Source organism: Pagrus major, chromosome 19 (assembly GCF_040436345.1).
Source record: "Pagrus major chromosome 19, Pma_NU_1.0".
NCBI lineage: Eukaryota > Metazoa > Chordata > Actinopteri > Spariformes > Sparidae > Pagrus > Pagrus major.
The window spans coordinates 27,950,651-27,972,412 of NC_133233.1; the positions used below are offsets into that span (position 1 = coordinate 27,950,651).

The 21,762-nt window shown below is 42.9% G+C and overlaps 2 protein-coding genes and 1 long non-coding RNA gene across 3 annotated transcripts in view; 2 read left to right on the plus strand and 1 right to left on the minus strand.

The window, feature by feature from the left end:
• Positions 1 to 21,762, plus strand: part of LOC141014363 (uncharacterized) — a 140,627-nt gene that overhangs the window by 45,712 nt on the left and 73,153 nt on the right.
• Positions 207 to 1,169, minus strand: LOC141014287 (uncharacterized). The gene is made up of 3 exons (XR_012180491.1): positions 895 to 1,169; positions 632 to 770; positions 207 to 548 (listed from the first exon to the last, which is right to left on the minus strand). It is a non-coding gene; the product is annotated as an uncharacterized lncRNA (long non-coding RNA).
• On the plus strand, positions 4,782 to 15,871 carry LOC141014253 (NLR family CARD domain-containing protein 3-like). Its single transcript, XM_073487977.1, has 3 exons — positions 4,782 to 4,893; positions 13,803 to 13,882; positions 13,995 to 15,871. Exons 1-3 carry the CDS (start codon positions 4,826 to 4,828, stop codon positions 15,869 to 15,871), a joined length of 2,025 nt encoding a protein of 674 aa, XP_073344078.1. The 5' UTR covers positions 4,782 to 4,825.

Genomic DNA, 21,762 nt, shown 5'->3' on the forward strand with positions numbered 1-21,762 from the left:
AACTTAAAATTTTAGGGGCGCAAACAGAAAATTTAGGGGCGCACACTATAAATCGAATTGCAAAGTTTTCCTATCATTTTCACTGTATTACTGATAAATACTTTGACAATAAATGCATAAACTACAATCTTATAAACTTGTGCAATAGTTTTAATAACACATCAGTTATACAGCTTAAAAATACAAAATGAATATTTATGCTCTACTGACATCAACAGAACAAGTTGTAGACATAACTTGTGCATTAACACAAAGATCTACAAAAGATCGCCCCTTGGTGGGGGATAAGGTGCTTGTGTTGGCCAGCCCTTGTAATTAGGCCTCCTTGTACGTTGAGCCTGATTGAGCCACATGTCAACAGCCTCTTTGGCATCAAAATCATCGATGCTCGGTCCCTCCATACTAATTCTGATTAAGTCCTCAACAGTGTCCACATGAAGTGAGCCCCTGACATCTGACTTAATCCTCTTCTGGGAAGAGAATCCTCTCTCGCACACAGCAGAAGACACTGGGAGTGCAAGCATCATGTGTACAAGATGTAGGATGTTCTACAAAGAATAGAATAATAGTTTAGGTTTCAGTCGATCAAAAAGTCATATGCCAATTAAATTAATGAGAATATCATATTTACTTTGTAGTCGGAGCAGAACGGCATTTTGGTCAACATCATCCCCCACAGGGCATGGTATGACTTGTCCATGTAGTTGGTAACAATGAAAATTTTCATCGACTGATACTCCTCTCTTGCCAGCTTGGTATCACAGCCATTTCTGAAAATAGTGAAAGGAAAAACTTATCAAACTAAGTTTCTGTAGGATCAAGGTAAGTGTTTGAAATGCTGTTCTGTGTTATAATGTTTATATGTTGTCATGATCATTGATAAGAGCTACTAACCTTGTTAGGATGGGGGAGAAGTGGTCCAGCAGGAAGTCCAGCTCCTCTGCACCATAATCTGTCAGGAGATGTCTTTGTTCAGGCCAGGAATCGTGATTGAATATTTTGAATGACCTCACTGCCCTCGTTGTTGCTAATGAGGACCCTTCATCTATCAAAAAATACAAAGAGAAAGAGAGATTAAATGAAAAGAAAGATAGATGTGTCATAATGATATAAAATTGTACTGTGTTTTCACTTGCCAAGTAGACTGCTGAACCTCTGCTTCAGGTGCAGCACAGTGCACTCTACTGTTGCTTTTACTGCTTGTTGCAGCTGAGGTGTGCTTTCCATTGAGAGTCCATCTGCTCCCAGACCAGAGACTTCTCCTTTGATGGTGACCCCCTGCGTTAACACAAGATTCAACATTAAGAGAAATATTAAAAATAAATGAATAAATAAATCAAATCTAAAATAATATAAATACAATAACTGCTCACCTGATATTTGTACAAAGGGTGAGCCTCACCATCACTCTCTTGTTGTCTTCTCTGGGCCTGAAGGTCTGCCAGTAATTCTGCTAGCCTACCACCTGGCTTGCATCTCACTGACATGGCCTCAACAGTTGCAATAAGATTCTGAATCCCATTCACAGCCTGTAAAATATTTTCCATTGACATATGAAAAACTATATATGACGAGAGCTATTTGTAATGTGTACTCTGATTTAACAAGGTTGGACAATATTCTTATTAACATCTCAACATTACCTGAGGCAAAATGACATCATTTCTTTGGAGAAGAAGGCTGAATTTGCTAATGGCCTCAAACAAGTCAGCCAAGAAGTGAAAGAAACCCACAAAGGCCCCATCTTCATCTTCTTGACCTGCAAGACATAAGTAATCAATATCAGTAATTTGTATATATCTATCACAAATATGAAATCATTTTGAAAATATATACAGACCTTCCTTGCTCTCCCAGCAATGTCAGCATTGGTTGATGATGCAGTCAAATGTTCCATGTGGAAGTAAACTGCTGTGAACTGGCCAGGATTCTGCAGGTTTCTGTCCTTTCCTCCAGGTCTCAGTAGGGTTTGCAGGGCACGGTTTACATGTGCAAGCCAGCGTGTCCCACTGACACTACCTGGTACATTGACATGCACACCCAGCTCCTCTCCAAGTGCTCGCAGTTCTCTCATAGACTTGCTGCTGTAGTGGTAGGTTTTCCAAACCATGTTGAGGAGACTGTAGACATGATCCACCATGGGAATTTTCCTTTGCACTGACAGCATTGCCAGCTCCAGCCTACAATTAAATTAAAATTAATTTGACTTAAATTTAAACATACATAATTTCTTAATAGCCTATCTTTAGCCTGATGGTTCACCTGACCTACCTATGTGGCATGCAATGAAATGGGACAATAAAAGCCCCTGCCTCAGCTTGGAGAAGGGCTATTACACCTCCTTTATGCCCAAGATTGACAGCTGCGCCGTCAGCTCCCATGGCAACTGTCTTGTCTAACCACCCTGTCTCTGTCCCTAGTTTCTTGAAGGCCTCTTTGGTGGCATCATATACACCTTAAAATGAAATCACATATTGTGCACAATTATTTATGTGTTAGTCCTACCACCAGCTTAATCATTATGGTGCCTGTTTGCCTTCATGAACTGCAAAACATTCACAACAGAGAAATCTTCAGAAGTTACTGTATTGAGTTTAAACATAATTTGAGAGAAAACATACCTTGAGCATGTGCATGTTGCACTTCGATGTGGCCAATCAAAACATTTGTTGGTTTCCCTTGTTGCAGGATCCTGGCATATATGATTTCACACTCTTTTGTTGACTTATCTGTGTCCCCATCAATCATGATTGACAGATACGGAGCGTCCTTAATCTTCTCGTACGTCTTCCGTTTCAGTGTATCTGCGATGATGCCAACAAACTGTGCGCATGCTGTGTCGTTATTGTATGTTGCGTTTAGTTTTACACCATTTTTCCTTTGTAGATCAAGTTGGCCTTTAAATTTCGTAAAAGGCAGTTCTTCTTTGGCAATGAAATATGCCGTGTTAAACTTCATTAGCAATTCGGCCTCCTCGGTGCACTGGTTAGCAGCCTCTTGTCTTCTAAATGCCACTGGGAGTAGAGCTGCACTTTCATTGCACAGGTCGCGGCACATTTTATGTTTCTGACTGGCGTTGTGTTTGATCAGCGTGTCGTGTTTTAATTGTGTAGTGCCAGTCTTACCAGCAAATTTTGTGTTCCCCGCATGTTGTGGGTATCGACAGCAGAATTTGCAGTTCATTGAATTGGTCTCCCTGAAATACCTCAGCCAGGTGAACTCGCGCAGCCACTCATCACGAAAGCTGAATTTCCTGCCTTTTTTCGCCACGACCGTTTCCTCACAATCTGAGTCGGACTCATTCTCGGGATTTGTCTCTGTCTCTTGTCTTCTATCATTAGGTTTAGGAAGAAAGTACGAACTAATAGTCCGCTTCGCCATTGTCCATTGTTTGTAGGAGACACCGCTATGTGAAATCTGTGGATTCGCGCCATAACCCCCAAAACCCGCGTCTTTTCACACATTAGCCTATCACAGTGGTCATCATCCCCCCGCCCCCTCCCCCCGCCGCCGCCGTTCTCACACACATTGGCCAGCCTTCTTCTTCTTCTGTTTTCGTCTCTTTTCTTCTTCTTCTGGAGTTAATGTCGGTTGGCAAACCAGTCATTCAGGCCTTACCTTTAACTATAGTGGGCTGAAGTGTAGAACAAGTTTGTCAGCAACAAAAATATTTAATAACAAAACAAAAAAAACCCAGCAAATTTACTGGTCGCGCATGCGCGAGTAGATGAAAAATTTACTCGCACTGTGTCTAATTTTAGGCGCAAAATGCGACCATTTGGTCGCAGTCTGGAGCCCTGGTCTGCAGGCTTCACCATCTCCATTTTACACCCTCCTCCTCTGCATCTTGTTTCACCTGTTTGTCCTCCTTTTCTTCATGTTGTTCTCCTTCCATGTGCTACATATTTACCTCAGTGCTTTCTGAAGTGCAGAAGATGAGTGATTGTGTGGAGGAAGAGGAGGACGGAGCAGAGTCTCCAGTCTCCAGCTGTCTGTCTATGAAGAGTGACTGGTCCAAAGAAACACCTCCAGACTTCAGTAATGAACCTGAACCCTCAGACACACAGTAAGAAGACTGCCATGTTTTTAATCATCAAACTGTCAGTATCAGCAATTTATGTATTTAGATCTGTATATTGATTATTTAACAGTGATTGACATGAAATTAATAAAAACATGTTGGTGTTTCCAGAAATCCGTATCACAGATGGAGAGAAGAGTCTTTAGTCTCCAGCTGTCTGTCTATGAAGAGTGACTGTTCCAAAGGTTTTCCTCTAAACTTCAGTAATGGACCTGGACCCTCAGACACACAGTAAGAGATGTGTATAAATATATATATTATATAGTTTTATCATTACCATTAAATGATTGTAGTGAATAATTTGTTTCACTGGACATTACATTAGAAAAAGTGGTTTGTGTTTTATACTTTACACAATTACATAGCAGCAGCATCAGATTGTTCTTGAATGAACTGGTGTGACAGTGGCTCCTACAGAGTGTTGCATTATGGGTTGTCTGTAGTGTTAACGTTGGCTAGTGAGTTGCTCAAGTCCATTCATAGTGTTTGTTTCCCAACATCTTTACTGTCAAAGGATCAAATGATCTGTTGAAAAGACAAGAATTACCACTGAAACGTCCGGATGAGGACGAGCACAAAGATAAAGTCTGAAAAATGATGTCATGCTGCCAGAGAAAATGTATTTAGAACTGCATATTGATTATTTAACAGTGACTCACATTAAATTAATTAAAACATGCTGGTGTTTCCAGAAGTCAGTACCACAGATGGAGAGAAGAGTCTCCAGTCTCCAGCTGTCTGTCTATGAAGAGTGACTTGTCCAAAGGTTTTCCTCTGAACTTCAGTAATGGACCTGGACCCTCAGACACACGGTAAGAGGTACATAATATTACATTAGAAAAAGTGGTTTGTGTTTTATACTTTATACAATTACATATCAGCAGCATCAGATTGTTCTTGAATGAACTGGTGTGACAGTGGCTCCTACAGAGTGTTGCATTATGGGTTGTCTGTAGTGTTAATGTTGGCTAGTGAGTTGCTCAAGTCCATTCATAGTGTTTGTTAGTCAGTCAGTCAGTCCTGAAAGTTGATGATGACTCATACAGTGTGTTTTGTTGCGATGGAAGAAATAAATTCCCAAGGGTTAGTGTTAGGGTCAAGCTGCCAGAGAAAATGTATTTGCTTGCTTCTGCAAGTCTGACAAGAGTAGGATACCGTTCACATTTGAACCGATACCAGTACCCCACGGTACCTTTTGATACTTTACTCTCTCTGTAATGACAAAAAATATAATTTTAATTCTAAGCTGTTAAATCGAGTCACTTTAGAGACAACATATCATGAGTCATATTTCCAATAGCAATGTACGTTGCACGTGAGTCAGTCTTTCTAAGTTTTATTTCAGCAGCGTCTTGCTATACTGCGTAAATAGACTATTTTTCAAGTAAACAGCGACATTAAGCTGTTCCTGCTGCATTAAGTAATTAATATAATTATCCATTATGTCTTAGCATCGATCTAACAAGCAAAGCGCTTGTTATACAAAATAAATTTGGGAATCAAAGAATGCATGCTTTAATATTTCCTCAGACAGTATGAAGTTCACGTGTTACTGGTTTTCTACAAAGGTTTGAGACATCCTAAAAATCTAAACCTAAAAAGTTAGTAAGGAATATCAGACGCAGCCAGGAGCTTAGTTTTAGGATGACATTCTCACTCTGTCTTTCTCTTTATAACGTTTCTGTAAAGATGGGCTCTCAGGTACCGACATTTGGCACCGATTGATTAAATATGAATCTGCACTCAGTAGTACAAAACCCAAAGAAAATCCTACAGAAAACAGGTTTCAGCTTCTGTCATCCTCAACATAGATCTGTTGTGTGCATGGAGTAAAGTTCTCCGTCGCTACGACGGATTTCCGTCATTCAAACTTAACAGAGGCGACTTGTGAGATCAATGTAGATCGGAGGAGAACTGTTGGCTGATTTTTATTGAAAGATTGTCACACTCTACAGCCAATGGTATCGTTAACTGCGTGTGCACGCCTGACCAATGACAGTAACTGGGTTTCCATCCAAATGTATCGAATTTAAGAGCGGATTTTGTGAAAATGCGCAAAAAGCAAATGCGAATTTATGCCCGTTTCCATTCGTTATTGTTTTGCGATTATTGGGAGAGGAGGAGTGCGCCGTGAGATAACGTCATAAGAGAGCGGGAATGTATCCATGACAACAGTTGACACTCAGCTGACAGTTGACACTCAGCTGACACTCAACATCATGGACAATTTACTGGTCGGCTCTTGGGAGAACATTAGCTACAATTTTGTCAGCGTTCACAGCCTACAAAACCCTCCCAAAGAGTATGGGGTTCCGTTTGTGCCAAGAATATGTCGCCATGCGCTCTGTCTATGTCTACTCAACATGTGAGAAGACATTTGTCTATGTCTATTAAACGTTGAACTGTCCTTGTGTCATTTGACTTTGTCATTACATCGTGTTGTCATGATGTGTCATTTGACAAAGTGTTGTTATGATGTGTGTTGTGATGTGTTGTTTGACAGTGTCATTATGATGTGTGTTATGGCGTGTCGTCTTGATGCGTCGTTACTATGCGTCGTTACTACGTGTCATTACTACGTTACTACGTGTCGTTACTACGTGTCGTTACTACGTGTCGTTACTACGTGTCGTTACTACGTGTCGTTACTACGTGTCGTTTGATGTGTCGTTGCTATGCGTCGTCTGACAACGTCGTTATGCCTGGCTACCGTGGTGACACCGGGCGCCCCTTTCCGGGCTTACCCTTCCTGGTCGGCGGAGGGAACCTACCAGCAGAGCTGTACCACTTCAGTATTGTCCCCTAACACTAATTTATTTTTCATGCATCATAGCCTACTAACAAGAACAATCTGAATAAAAGTCAAAATATAGAAGTTTCACACAAAATTACACTGGAAACACAGGGCCAACTGTCACCAATGTCCATTGCAACAATGCCCTCCAAGAAAAGTCCCAATTCTGGCAATAAATGGATGGAAAAGATGGCTGACGAGTGAACGCTGGCGCAACTAGCTGCCGCTGCTCGCCAGTAACTTTTTAAGTTTTTATGTTTTTAACGCTCCGGGCTTATTGTATGGTCTTATGACCTAATCTGACAGTGTAAGTGCCCTCATTGGGAATATCTCCACGACTTGCCAGCACCATCGTCTGTGTGAGTTTGCACTACTGGCTCACCTGTCCTGTCCTGATCTAAGCCTTGCCTGGCGTTCTCTGGCCGTCAACGCTGCCTGAGTCCTCGTCCACGATGTGGGCTGGTAGGACATACATCCTGTTCGTCTGTGCCTGGCTCTTTCTCTTGCCCGTCCACCTGCCAGTGGCGGGTTTGCTCCACTACTCAGCCACTGACCTGCTCCGGCTGCGCTATCACCTGCATGGACCTGCGCCAGAGGCACTCCACCTCCACCCGGACATCACCTTCCAGCCTCGACGGAGATACATCCATCGAGGGTCCCGTCGGAATTTTCAACACAACAGCTCAACAGCAATAAAGTCCATCTGGTCCAGCTCTCGATCCCGCACTCGTCGCCCTCCACATTCTACCAACCGGGCTGTCGACCATTGCGTGTTAGCCCGCCTAGCTCGGTCAGCTAGCACCATCACCAGCTCCGACAGCACCTCACTCAACTTTGCTCTGCTCAACATCCGCTCACTGACAGGCAAGGGACATCTCATCCAGGACTTCATCACCGACCGTAAGCTAGACTTTTTCTGCTTAACCGAGACGTGGCAACAGCCCCAAGACTACTCCCAGCTCAACGAATCCACTCCTAGTGGGTTTGTTTACACCTGTCAACCCCGTGGCTCTGGCCGGGGGGGAGGTCTCGCGGTAATTCACCGCGAGAAGTGGAAAGTCTCGCCGGTATCTGTGCCCATCTCCAGCACGTTTGAATCTACTGTCTGTGAGTTGTCTGGTCCCACTCCAACCATCATTGCTACTGTCTACTGCCCCCCAAAACCGAATAGTGACTTTTTAAATGACTTTGCTGCTTTCCTCACCCATCTATCCTCTCTCTCACCAAACATAATACTGCTGGGTGATTTCAATATCCACATGGACAATACCAATCTGCCCCTCACCAAAGACTTCACTTCCTGCCTAGAGAGTTTCGGTTGTCAGCAATATACCACTCTTCCCACACACTCCAAAGGACATATTCTGGACCTAATCTGCTGCTCTGGTGTCACCCCCCTTGACCTAATAGCTGATGAACTCACCATTACTGACCACTTTCTCCTCTCATTTACAGTGAAACTCACTCTCTCCATTTTTAAAACACCACGCCTCATTTCTTTCCAGAATATAAAGAATATTAACCCCGCCTCTCTCACTTCAAATGTCCAGTCCTTCTGCCACCTTGACATCCATAATCTGTCCACCCCCGATGATCTGGTTTCTCATTACAACACTGGACTCCATAATATTTTAGATTCTCTTGCTCCGCTAAAAACAGATCGGTCTCTTTCGCCGTCTCCGCCCCATGGTTCACCCCCGATCTTCGTCTCATGAAAAGCAAAGGTTGGCAACTTGAACGACTCCATAGAAAAACTGGTCTCACTATACACAAAGAAATGTACAATAACCACATCTTACGCTATAAGGACTCCATTGCCAGCACCAAAACCCACTACTACTCCAGTTTAATCACTGCCAATGAAGGAAACTCCAAGTCACTGTTCTCCCTCCTCAACAATACCACCAAACCCCAGGACTCTCTCCCCCCCTCACTTATACACAACCTCCTTTTGCAACACCATTATGTCATTTTTCACTGATTAAAATCAAGAACATCCACCTGAACCTTGGATCACTGCCTCACCCCAGCACCTCAGCTGACCTTCACCCACCCTCACACTCATTTTCCTCCTTCCAGCTCCCCACTCTCTCAGAAATCTCAGAACTCAAACCCGGAAATCCAAACCATCCACCTGTCAATTGGACCCCCTCCCCACACAACTTGTTAAAACCTGCCTCCCTTCTCTGGCCCCCCTCATTTCTGCTATCATCCACTCCTCCCTCACCACTGGAACTGTCCCTACACCCTTCAAAACAGCTGCCATTACCCCAATTGTGAAAAAACCTGGCGCTGACCCCTCCAACTTCGACAACCTCCGTCCTATCTCCAATCTACCCTTCATCTCAAAAATCCTTGAAAAAACAGTTGCCTCCCAGCTCCATTCTCACCTATCCCACAATAATCTGTATGAACAGTTCCAGTCCGGCTTCCGCCCACTCCATAGCACGGAAACAGCACTCATCAAAATCACCAACGACCTACTTATGGCATCTGACTCTGGACTCCTCACCATCCTCATCCTCCTCGACCTAAGTGCAGCTTTTGACACCATCTCTAACACCACCCTCCTCAGCAGGCTATCCTCCATTGGCATCACCCACACTCCCCTGGACTGGTTCACATCCTACTTTTCTGGCCGCACTCAATTCATCCAACTCAAGTCCCTCAAATCCACCCCCTCCTCTGTCACTTCAGGTGTCCCCCAGGGCTCTGTCCTGGGGCCCCTCCTCTTCATCATCTACCTCCTTCCCCTCGGCAACATCTTCCGCAAATTTAACATTCACTTCCACTGCTATGCCAATGACACCCAGCTCTACCTCACCACTAAACCTTCATCCTCTCTCCCGCCCACCTCCCTCACCGACTGCATCTCTGAAATAAAAACCTGGTTCACCCAAAACTTCCTTAAACTAAACAGCAACAAAACAGAGGTTCTCCTCATTGGCACAAAATCCACTTTATCCAAAACCGACAGCTTTTCACTCACTATTGACAGTTCCTCCTTTTCACCCTCCGCCCAGGTTAAGAGTCTTGGTGTCATCCTTGACGGTACACTATCCTTTCAATCCCATATCAATAACATTACCCGGTCTGCCTACTTCCACCTACGAAACATCAACCGCCTCCGCCCCTCCCTCACCCCCCACACTGCCGCCATCCTTGTCCACAGCCTTGTCACCTCCTGCCTGGACTACTGCAACTCTCTACTCTTTGGCCTCCCTCACAAATCACTCCATAAACTTCAACTGGTCCAGAATTCAGCTGCCCGCATCATAACAAGAACCCCCTCTATCCACCACATCACCCCTGTCCTTCAGCAGCTCCATTGGCTCCTGGTTCATTTCCGTATCCAATACAAAGTCCTCCTGGTAACATTCAAGGCCATTCACAACCTCGCCCCCCCCATATCTGTCAGACTTCCTCCATGTTCCCACTCCCTCCCGCTCCCTCAGATCCTCCTCCTCCAAACACCTGTCAGTCCCCTCCGCCCGTCTCACCACCATGGGGAACAGAGCATTCAGCCGCTCTGCCTCTGGAACTCACTTCCACCCCAACTCAGAAACATTGATTCACTCCCCCACTTCAAATCACAACTCAAAACACACCTGTTTAAAACTGCCTATTCCCTCTGATGCCACTTGCCCTGTCCCATCCCTTCAATCTATTGTAATTGTTCTTATTTTGTGTGTTTTTTATTTTTCATTTATTGATATTGATGTTTATTCTTGATGTATTCTTTTATCTCATTTGTGTACGGTGTCCTTGAGTGTCTAGAAAGGGGCCTTCTAAATAAAATGTATTATTATTATTATTATTATTATTATTATAAACACAGTTTGTGGCTTGTTGCATTAAGGAGTGTCCACTGAACTTCAAAGTTTACTGAGTAGCCAGGCATAACGACGTTGTCAGACGACGCATCAAGACGACACGTAGTAATGACACATAGTAATGACACATAGTAACGACGTAAAGACACTGTCAAACAACACATCACAACACACATCATAACAACACTTTGTCATTACATCGTGTCGTCATGATGTGTCATTTGACAAAGTCAATGACACAAGGACAGTTCAACGTTTAATAGACAAAGACAAATGTCTTCTCACATGTTCAGCAGACATAGACAGAGCGCATGGCGACATATTTTTGGCACAAATGGAACCCCATAGAAGAGGAGAAGGAAAAGAAGATTTTTAATGTTACGAGTGCTGTCGGAGTTTGCTGGAGGGAGACCGCGTCTTTCTCCATTTGTTTGGGAACGTCGCCGGGTGAAGGACTTTTGGGAAGTCGTCGTCCAGCAGCACTTCGGACGTACCACAACGTCACATCCGGTTTAGTCAGGATTTATTCGCAAAACCTGTTTCCATAACAAAAAGTCGCATTTTCCTTTTATCGATACACTGACACATCCACCCCCTCCAAGCGTAAAAACTTTTTTGCGAATTTACTGCCTTTTTTCGAATTTCTGGCATTTCCATCCAAGTATTTAATTTTTGAAAATGCGAATAAGAAAAAGTGGATGGAAACGCAACTAGTGTATTGACCCACACAGGGCGGGATCTCAACACGGAGCGGCGCTAAAGTTTAGCTGCTTAGCTAGCAGGGACTCGTCGCGCTGCTACGTTATCAATTGAGTTTAGTCAGCACGTGAGAACTCGTCTGACACGGAGAGTCTCCTGTTGTGTGCTACATGTGTGAAATAACAACTATAGTCTGGACTTTGTGTGCAGTGTATCTGTGTAAACGGTTTCATTCAGCGTCTCTCCCTCCCCTCTGGCACCGTGAGTTACCATGGTTACAGGGACGCCCTGAAACTTTATAATGATCAATAAGAAGTTTTTGGTTAGTTTGACTGAACAGAATCATGAATGTTGCCTGATTGTAGCTCAATGCTGAAATCTTGTATTATAACATATAGAAGTTCAACGTTTAATAGACAAAGACAAATGTCTTCTCACATGTTCAGCAGACATAGACAGAGCGCATGGCGACATATTTTTGGCACAAATGGAACCCCATAGAAGAGGAGAAGGAAAAGAAGATTTTTAATGTTACGAGTGCTGTCGGAGTTTGCTGGAGGGAGACCGCGTCTTTCTCCATTTGTTTGGGAACGTCGCCGGGTGAAGGACTTTTGGGAAGTCGTCGTCCAGCAGCACTTCGGACGTACCACAACGTCACATCCGGTTTAGTCAGGATTTATTCGCAAAACCTGTTTCCATAACAAAAAGTCGCATTTTCCTTTTATCGATACACTGACACATCCACCCCCTCCAAGCGTAAAAACTTTTTTGCGAATTTACTGCCTTTTTTCGAATTTCTGGCATTTCCATCCAAGTATTTAATTTTTGAAAATGCGAATAAGAAAAAGTGGATGGAAACGCAACTAGTGTATTGACCCACACAGGGCGGGATCTCAACACGGAGCGGCGCTAAAGTTTAGCTGCTTAGCTAGCAGGGACTCGTCGCGCTGCTACGTTATCAATTGAGTTTAGTCAGCACGTGAGAACTCGTCTGACACGGAGAGTCTCCTGTTGTGTGCTACATGTGTGAAATAACAACTATAGTCTGGACTTTGTGTGCAGTGTATCTGTGTAAACGGTTTCATTCAGCGTCTCTCCCTCCCCTCTGGCACCGTGAGTTACCATGGTTACAGGGACGCCCTGAAACTTTATAATGATCAATAAGAAGTTTTTGGTTAGTTTGACTGAACAGAATCATGAATGTTGCCTGATTGTAGCTCAATGCTGAAATCTTGTATTATAACATATAGAACAAAGCCTCAGAGCTTCTTTGATTATTAACAGTATGTTAGTGATGACAGAAAGGTGATAACTCGCCATCAGACTGACAAGGCTGCAAAAGTTGCTGCTTGTATGATGTAATTTTCTGTTAAACAATAAGAGACTCACTTTAAACAATGTTAATAATAATAATAATAATAATAATAATAATAATTAATGATAATGGTGATGAGAAGAAGAAGTAGAAAAATAGCATACTGAAAAGTTCTGTAGATGGTTGATTATTTGAAAGAGTAAAACTTGAGAGAAGCTTGGCAAAAATAAAGACAGTTTGATTTCATAGATTGAAAATTACATTGAAAAGACGAAAAACATTTTAAGTGTGAATAGAACAGCTGTTCAGATCATCCTTCTGTAAAACACTGTTGGTCAAATATTTAAACTTTATTTCTGCATTAGAGAACATGGTGTGGTGTGAGGCTGTAAATCTTATCTTATTTTTTTAGCACGTGTCAAGTAAAATGCCCTGTAACATGTTTCACAAATTACAAATTGGGAATATGCCTTGGCTACAGCTCGAAAAAACATTTCAGTCAAAAAGATTTTTTTTTGCTTTAATCCATGTGTGTGACTTTACAACTCATGGTGGTGTGTAAAAAATGAAGTCCTCCATGGGAATGAGTTTGACACTTTATTAACTTTAGATCTTTAAAAAACACCTACAAAAAGCCGGGTGCCAACAGACTTAAACGAGCTCATACAAAAATACGAAGACTGTGATACAAAACTCATTCAGCTATCACACACACACAGACACGGTTGAAAAACTGTGTGGCTTCCCTGATCCTGATTCCCTGCCACTCCTCTGCTGTGTCTCCCTCATCTAACCTTTGTGTGACTGATCAACCACCCATGCCCACAGGTGTGCAGGTAACTCATAGCAACCATAGTGCCTCACCACTGACACACCCACATTCATTCATACACACACACACAGATCCAAATTGGCTACAACAGTTTGAACACATCAGTCACTGCGTTGTGAGGCTCGACCTGCTGTGACTGAGATTGTTGTCTTATCAAGAGGAGAGTATCTCCTAGTTTGATTTAGTCAAAGCTAAACATAAATAAAACTATGGTTTCTAATCAGGTTGATTTTCCTTTATCTCTTCAGAAAGACAGAGGGAAGTGTTTCTGTGGAGGAGCAGATGTCCTGCTGTCCAGTGTTAGTCAGTCAGACCAACACTGTACAAAGTAAGACTGTACATCTGTCTGCTGATGTCTTCATGTCTGAAAAAAGGAACTTTTTGATTTAATCAAGATTCTTGCTCTCAATTTATTCCCAGAATGTTTTCTTCTCTTTCAGCTGATCGTGTTCTGCAGGAGGCTTTAGATGAACATAAGATCAGTCTGAGGAGGAGATGTGAACGTGTGACTGAAGGAAGTGATGAAACAGGAAGTGATGAAACAGGAAGTGGAACCCTCCTCAACAGGATCTACACTGAGCTCTACATCATAGAGGGACAGAGTGAAGAGGTTAATACCCAACATGAGGTGAGACAGCTAGAGACAGCTTCCAAGATGGAGACCCTCCATGACACTCCAATCAAGTGCAGCGACATCTTTAAAGCCTCACCTGACCAACAGAGACGCATCAGAGTCGTTGTGACCAACGGCGTCGCTGGAGTTGGAAAAACCTTTTCAGTGCAGAAGTTCACTCTGGACTGGGCAGAGGGCTCCGAAAACCAAGATGTCAGTCTGCTGGTTCTGCTTTCGTTCAGGGAGCTGAACCTGATCAGAGATGAGCAGTACAGTCTTCTCAGGCTGCTCCATGTTTTCCATCCAACATTACAGAAGGTGACAGCAGAGAAGCTCGCTGTCTGTAAACTTCTGTTCATCTTTGACGGCCTGGATGAAAGCAGACTTTCACTGGATTTCAAGAACCATGAGGTCGTGTCTGATGTCACACAGGAGTCATCAGTCAGCGTGCTGCTGACAAACCTCATCGAGGGGAAGCTGCTTCCCTCGGCTCTCGTCTGGATAACTTCCCGACCTGCAGCAGCCAATCAGATCCCTCCTTCATGTGTTGATAGGGTAACAGAAGTACGAGGCTTCACTGACGTCCAGAAGGAGGAGTACTTCAGGAGGAGGTTCAGTGATGAAGATCTGTCCAGCAGAATCATCTCACACATCAAGACCTCCAGGAGCCTCCACATCATGTGTCTGATCCCAGTCTTCTGCTGGATCACTGCTACAGTTCTGGAGCACATGTTGACTACAGACCAGAGAGGAGAGCTGCCCAAGACCCTGACTGACATGTACTCACACTTCCTGCTGGTCCAGACAAAGAGGAAAAAGCAGAAGTACGATGAGGGACGTGAGACGAGTCCACAGGAGCTGACGGAGGCTGACAGGGAAGTTCTTCTGAAGCTGGGGAGGCTGGCGTTTGAACATCTGGAGACAGGAAACATCATGTTCTACCAAGAAGACCTGGAGCGGTGTGGTCTTAATGTCACAGAGGCCTCGGTGTACTCAGGAGTTTGTACAGAGATCTTCAGAAGAGAGAGTGTGATCTTCCAGAAAACAGTCTACTGCTTTGTTCATCTGAGCGTTCAGGAGTTTCTGGCTGCAGTCTACATGTTCCACTGTCACACCAACAGGAACACAAAGGTCCTGGAGGCTTTCCTAAAAGACTTCATACACAGGGACTCAAAACCAAAGTCTGTTTTGGGGAAGCTTTCTAATTTTTTTTCGGGCCATGAAGCCCGTTACCCATCCCTGGATGACTTCTTGAGGAGCGCCATGGAGAAATCCCTTGAAAGTAAAAATGGCCACCTGGACCTTCTTGTCCGCTTCCTTCATGGCCTCTCTCTGAAGTCCAACCATAGTTTCTTAGGAGGTCTGCTGGGTCAGACAGACAACAGTCCAGAAATCATCCAGAGAGCCATCAAGAACCTGAAGAAGATGAACAGAGATGATGTCTCTCCTGACAGAAGCATCAACATCTTCCACTGTCTGATGGAGATGAACGACCACTCAGTCCATCAGGAGATCCAAGAGTTCCTGAAGTCAGAGAACAGATCAAAGAAGAAACTCTCTGTGATCCACTGCTCAGCTCTGGCCTACATGCTGCAGATGTCAGAGGAGGTTCTGGATGAGTTGGACCTGCAGAAGTACAACACATCAAAGGAGGGACGACTGAGACTGATTCCAGCTGTGAGGAACTGCAGGAAGGCTCTGTGAGTCCAGATGTGATTATCAACATTATAAATCAGTATAGATTAGCAGTTTAATTCTTCAGATATACAAACTATAAAATCATTTATTTTGAAATAGCGCTTACATTTTTAAATACAATTGTGATTATTTTTAAAAAGTGTTTCACTTACCATGAGTGCAACAATGTAGATGTTTCAGTTGGATGTGTTTATAGCTGTCAGGTTGTTGAACTCAGTTATTCCATTTATTTCTAATGATCATTAAATGTGACAGTTTTTCTTCTATTAATCTTTCTTTGGGTGATAGAAGAAACCCTGGTGAAACTAATGAAAGAGGTTTTTTAACCACTATACTGAAGAGTTTAAAATAAGATCTGTATCATATTTCATGTGATGTTTCTAAAGTCCTTAAAGGTGACATATTATGCTCATTTCTGCTTGTTGACATGGTTACTTGATGTCTAAATGGAATGATAGTAACATGCTTTGGTCGAAAAAACCGAAGGATTGAGCACAGCAGGGTTGTTTACACACCAGTTTCACAGCCCTGTTTTAAGCGGCTGGTTTGAGTGCCTTTCCCTTTTATGCTAATGAGCTGCTGCGTGCGCCGCCCACCTCTTCCTGCCGTGCGGAAGACGTGAGGACGGCATTGCGTGACCATGGCAACGAGCTATACACATTTGCGAAGCAACTTTTCTGTGTCCATGCCTGCATATAACTGATAGTAGCACAGCAGACATGTAGCAGCTAACCCCTGTCTCCAGCTCCAAAACAAAGTAGTGATTGCTTTACTGCAGGTAACGTGCAGGTCACTGTCCTTTAGCACAACATGCTAATGAATTAACGTAGCTCACCGTCCGCTAACAACCGAGATGATTTCATACAATCTCCTCTGCTTGTTTACGGCCGAGCAGTGATTCACCGGCCGGTTAGAAGCGATAAAATCTCAATATCCTAATTCATTTTCTCAATTCACTGTCATGTTTTAAAAGAGTGCTGATATGACAAATCGTGAATCCTACGGCCAGTAAGCCCAACGTTGATAACTTCACGTTAGCTTCATATTTACATCGACGGTTAGCATTAGCATTAGCGTTAGTGTTAGCTCATGTGCTAAACGGCCAAAGTAACACAAACTACACTGTTTTTTAAGTACTTACAGCTCCATCATTGACAGTGGGTATGGATCCATCTTTTAAGGGACAATCTTGTTGCCAGTCCAGCATCCAGTCCTGACCCTGGTTGCTGAAGCAGTCCGACGTGAAGTGACTGGCACAGACGTAACACTTTTACTCACTGAAGCTGGGACGTTTCCCTGATAAATAAAATGTAGCCACTTCGCTCTGATATCCTCTTTGGTAGGGAGGCCATGTAGCGAAACAGGAGGATCCGTGCATCCGACGACAGAGCAGCAGTGCTCGGCTTTCGTGTTGTACATGGTAGCGGTCAGGCTGTCGTGTAGAAGTTAAGCGAGAACGAGAAAAATGGCGGATCCTCGTCCAGGTAGCTGGCGACGTGTGGGAGGAGATAGCCAGCGCCAGGACTGGAGTATGCATAAGACCAGATTGTGACGTCACAATACGGTCGAAATCCAAACGGCTCGTTTAGAGACCCAATCCCTGACTCCAGTAATTTATGAAATATTGACTTAGTTGTCGAAAAATCATGCTTAAGGGGTGGGGAGGCACTCCGGATACGCAAATATACATACTAAAGCAAGGAAAAAGTGAGTTTTGCATAATATGTCCCCTTTAAGAATTTCTTTCATGCAGTTATTGTTCTCATTATGTCGGTTTAGAGACATTTCACAGTGAGCAAATGGACCAAAAAGTTTCAGCTCAAATTTAAGCTTCTACTTTATCTTTTGTGGACATACAAGGAATCTGACTCCAGTTTATCATTGCTCTCAGTGTAGTTACACAGAAGAGACATACAGCTGGAAGGAAAACACCAAAACTGAACAAACAACTAGATGAAACATAAAGACTAAAGAATTGTGAATGTTCAGGACTGCAATGTACAATAGCATTTGAAAAGACAGAAGGTGTATAAATCAAAATCACCAATGGCAACACCATAAAAGTGTAAATCATACAAGTCTTTATAGAAGTCAACTGTTCTGAATCACATCTGTATTAGCTGGCAGAATATGAATCATGTAAATGTAGATTTCTAAGATGGTTTTTCAAACTTCAAACTCATCCATGTTGAATTCGGAGGTGCACGATCATTCAGCAACATGATTTGTGGAGCCCACACGCTCGACACAAGACGTGCGATGATGTTAATTTTGGCACTCTCACCCTCATGCTAACACTGTGTTGGGCATAAACTAATCTAACTTTTTGGCAAAAGACACAGGATCAGATCACACTGACAGACTGTGGACATCATGGAAACCCAAATGTAACTACATTTTCTCTTCCTTCATCTGCAAGATTAAAATAAAACAAAGATTTTAGAGAGTGATGAGAATAACTGTTTCATGTCAAACACAGATCAGATGAAGGTTTGCTGACCCACTGGTGTAAATAGCAAATGTCAATCAGAACTGAATGTTTCAAACTGTTTTGACATCAAATGCATGAAGTAAATATAAAGTGTCCTCTTTCATAATAACATTTTTGTAATATCTGTGTCATGACAGACTTTCTGGCTGTGGACTCTCAGAGACTCACTGTGAAGTTGTGGCCTCAGCTCTGAAGTCCAACCCCTCCCATCTGAGACAGCTGGACCTGAGTGACAACAGTCTGAAGGATTCAGGAGTGAAGCTCCTGTCTGTTGGACTGGAGAGTCAAAACTGTGCTCTAGAGGCTCTGGGGTCAGTTCATTGTCTTGTTTTTCCATATATTCAATTCAAACCCTTCACTGAGACTTAAACAGTTTAGTTAATTAACTCTGAAGATTTGCAGCAGCATAAATCTGAAGAAATGTCAGTTCTTTGAGACATTTTCTGTGTATCCAAGTGGCTCCATCCTGTGGTGTTCAGAGGAGGCTGCACTGAAGGACTCGATTCAGTGTTTTTATTTATTTATTTTTTTCATTCAGTTTATTTCTAACTTGTAAGTGTTAGCATCCAGCTGATGCCAGTCCCACTCATTTTAGAAACAGGATCATTAATTTAGAACGGACAGTTTCACTTGAACTACTCGAGTACTTCCAGAGGTGTTGGTATACCAAAAGTTTATGGACAGCCTGCAGCCAATCAGAATCCAGTTTTCACCCAGACCATGGTATAAAAATATATTTTTTCTTCTTACCTGTGGTGGTATTTGTCCATCCACTGTAGATCAGCTGGACCACTGATGTAAATAGCAAATGTTAATCAGAACAGAATGTTTCAAACTGTTTTGACTTCATCATTTGACAAACATTATCAGTATTATACTCATAGTTTGACCAAAACAATAGAAAAGTTTATAAAATGACTTTCAGTAACACTTTACAACGTTCTACACAAAATGAGAGTAGTTACTACTATATTTAATAGATAATGATGAGTTTCTGAAGAACAGACTGGGAGATACTATATTAATAAAAAATGATGTCATGATCAGTTCATAAATATCCATGAATCAACATACCGACCACTTTCTTCATGAGTCGTTCCTAATAAACCAGCTGCTTAGAGGACAAACACTAGTGATGATGCATTCGTACTAATTACTTAATGCTTAGTTACTTTCTGAGTTCCCCAACAAGTGAAGTGAAACATCAGACTGACATCAGTCACTGTCTGTTCAGTGTTGAGGAGTTTTGAGTGTGTAGGGAGGGTCGAGCTCGTTCTCATGCATATATTTAAATACTCATAAAAACACACAAAATCCACAAAACAAAGGACATTTCTTTCACGTTTAGTCAAAGTAATTGTCATTGATCAAGTGCTACAGTAAACAGTTCAGTTCAGTTTGTTCTGAAACCCAAACGACCCTCAAAAAAAAGAAAAAAGAGATTTCTTAAGAGTTCATTGATTATCAGGTGGTTTGATTCATTCCTCACTCGTTTCTTAGTAACTTGTCACATTTTTGTGTACTGTACTGTAAAGTGTTACCTGACATTCCTTTAAAAATGTGTTTGATAATTATTTATGCACATTACTTACAGAATAATTGTCTCTCAAGGCTGAATAATTGTGTTGACTGTGAATTACTGCTGACCAGTAGATGGCAACACAAAATATGATTCATTGCAACTAAATCAAATGTTTGTAAATGTTTTAAGATGTATTTTAACTCACACAACTCACTTTTGAACTTTTAACAAATTACCAAAATCACCAACTTGACTTTTAAGGGCTGTTTTTTATTTTATACAGACTTGAGTGAATATGGACCTCTCCTTTAATTACACAGGCTTTACAGCCCTACATGTCTTATTTAATGATGATCCTCTAGTTCCAGACCTGACTGAGATCAGCAGCTTGTTATTAATCTGCGTTGACATGAACAGCTGTATGAATGTTGTGCTGACATGTGGATGATGTCTGTAGAAGGCTGATGATGATCCACAATAACACAATGACAAAGTTTGTGTAGGTGTGGGTGTGTGTGTGTGTGTGTGTGTGTGTGTTTTGGAGTAGTCATCAGTTGATGCCACACCAGATCAGGGCCAAAACTCTGAAACTCACCTAAAATATGAAATGATGTATAAGTGAAAATTGAAATTAAATAATTTATTCAAAAGAATATCAGAATTAAATCCAAATCATATTTATAATTAGGGATGCATCGGTTGAACATCGGTATCGGCCGATGTTCGCCTTGTTAACTGCCATCGGCCATCGGCAAATAAATATGACATCCACCGATGGCAGTGGCCGATGATTATATGTTGATTTACGCGTCGCGTGAATGCTGTGCTGAGGAGAAACCATTCTTTTGTCCTTTTTTCTTTTTTGGCGATGTAACTGCCGAGACGGAAGAGGGCGCTCCCATATGTTGATTTACGCGTCCCGTGAATTACGTGCAAGCTTACCAGAAAAGGAAAAATGAAGCCGCCAAGAAAGCGCAAACAGCCACCGGTAAGACTCAGACGTTAATTGACATGGCGTTTGAGAAAGCCAAACAGCTGCCTACAGACAGCGCCAAAGCTAAACAAATAACCAGCAAGGTGATGGAGTTCATCGCGTTAGATGACCAGCCTTTCTCTGTAGTGGAGGACGTGGGGTTTCGGAGTCTGATGAAGTTTATGGAGCCACGCTACACCCTGCCCAGCCGACGTCACTTTGCCGAGGTCTTTCTCCCCGAAATCCACAACATTGTGGCCACACACATTCATGAGCTACTGGCCCGTGACATCGCTGCAATCAGTTTTACCACCGATATATGGAGTTCAGATGTCAGCCCTGTGAGCATGCTTAGCCTCACGGCACAGCGGATCGACAAGGACTTCAACCTGATAAAGGCAGTGTTACACTCCCAGGAGTTCACAGGTACCCACTCAGCATCTGCCATCTCAGGGGCATTTGAGACAATGTTCCAGACGTGGAAAATCGACAAAACCAGAGTGCATGCTGTCGTAAGGGATAATGCTAGGAATATGACGAAAGCTATGACGGATAGTGGTCTGGCTAGTTTTGGCTGCATGACATACACACTGCAACTGGCAGTCCATGATGGTGTTTTTAGCCAGCGCAGCATTACAGATGTTGCGGCTATTTGCCGAAAAATAGTCGGCCACTTTAAACACTCGCCCCTCGCCTATTCGCGTCTTCAGGCTGTGCAGATCCAGTTGGGGATGAAACCAAAAAGGCTACAGCAAGATGTTTCCACTCGTTGGAACAGTACCTTTTACATGATGGAGAGCTTGTTGGAACAAAAGCACGCACTTGCTACATATGCCGCAGACTACGACCTCCCAGCCACACTCAGTGCGCACCAGTTTTGTTTCATAAATTTGTCTGATTGAATTTGTGCT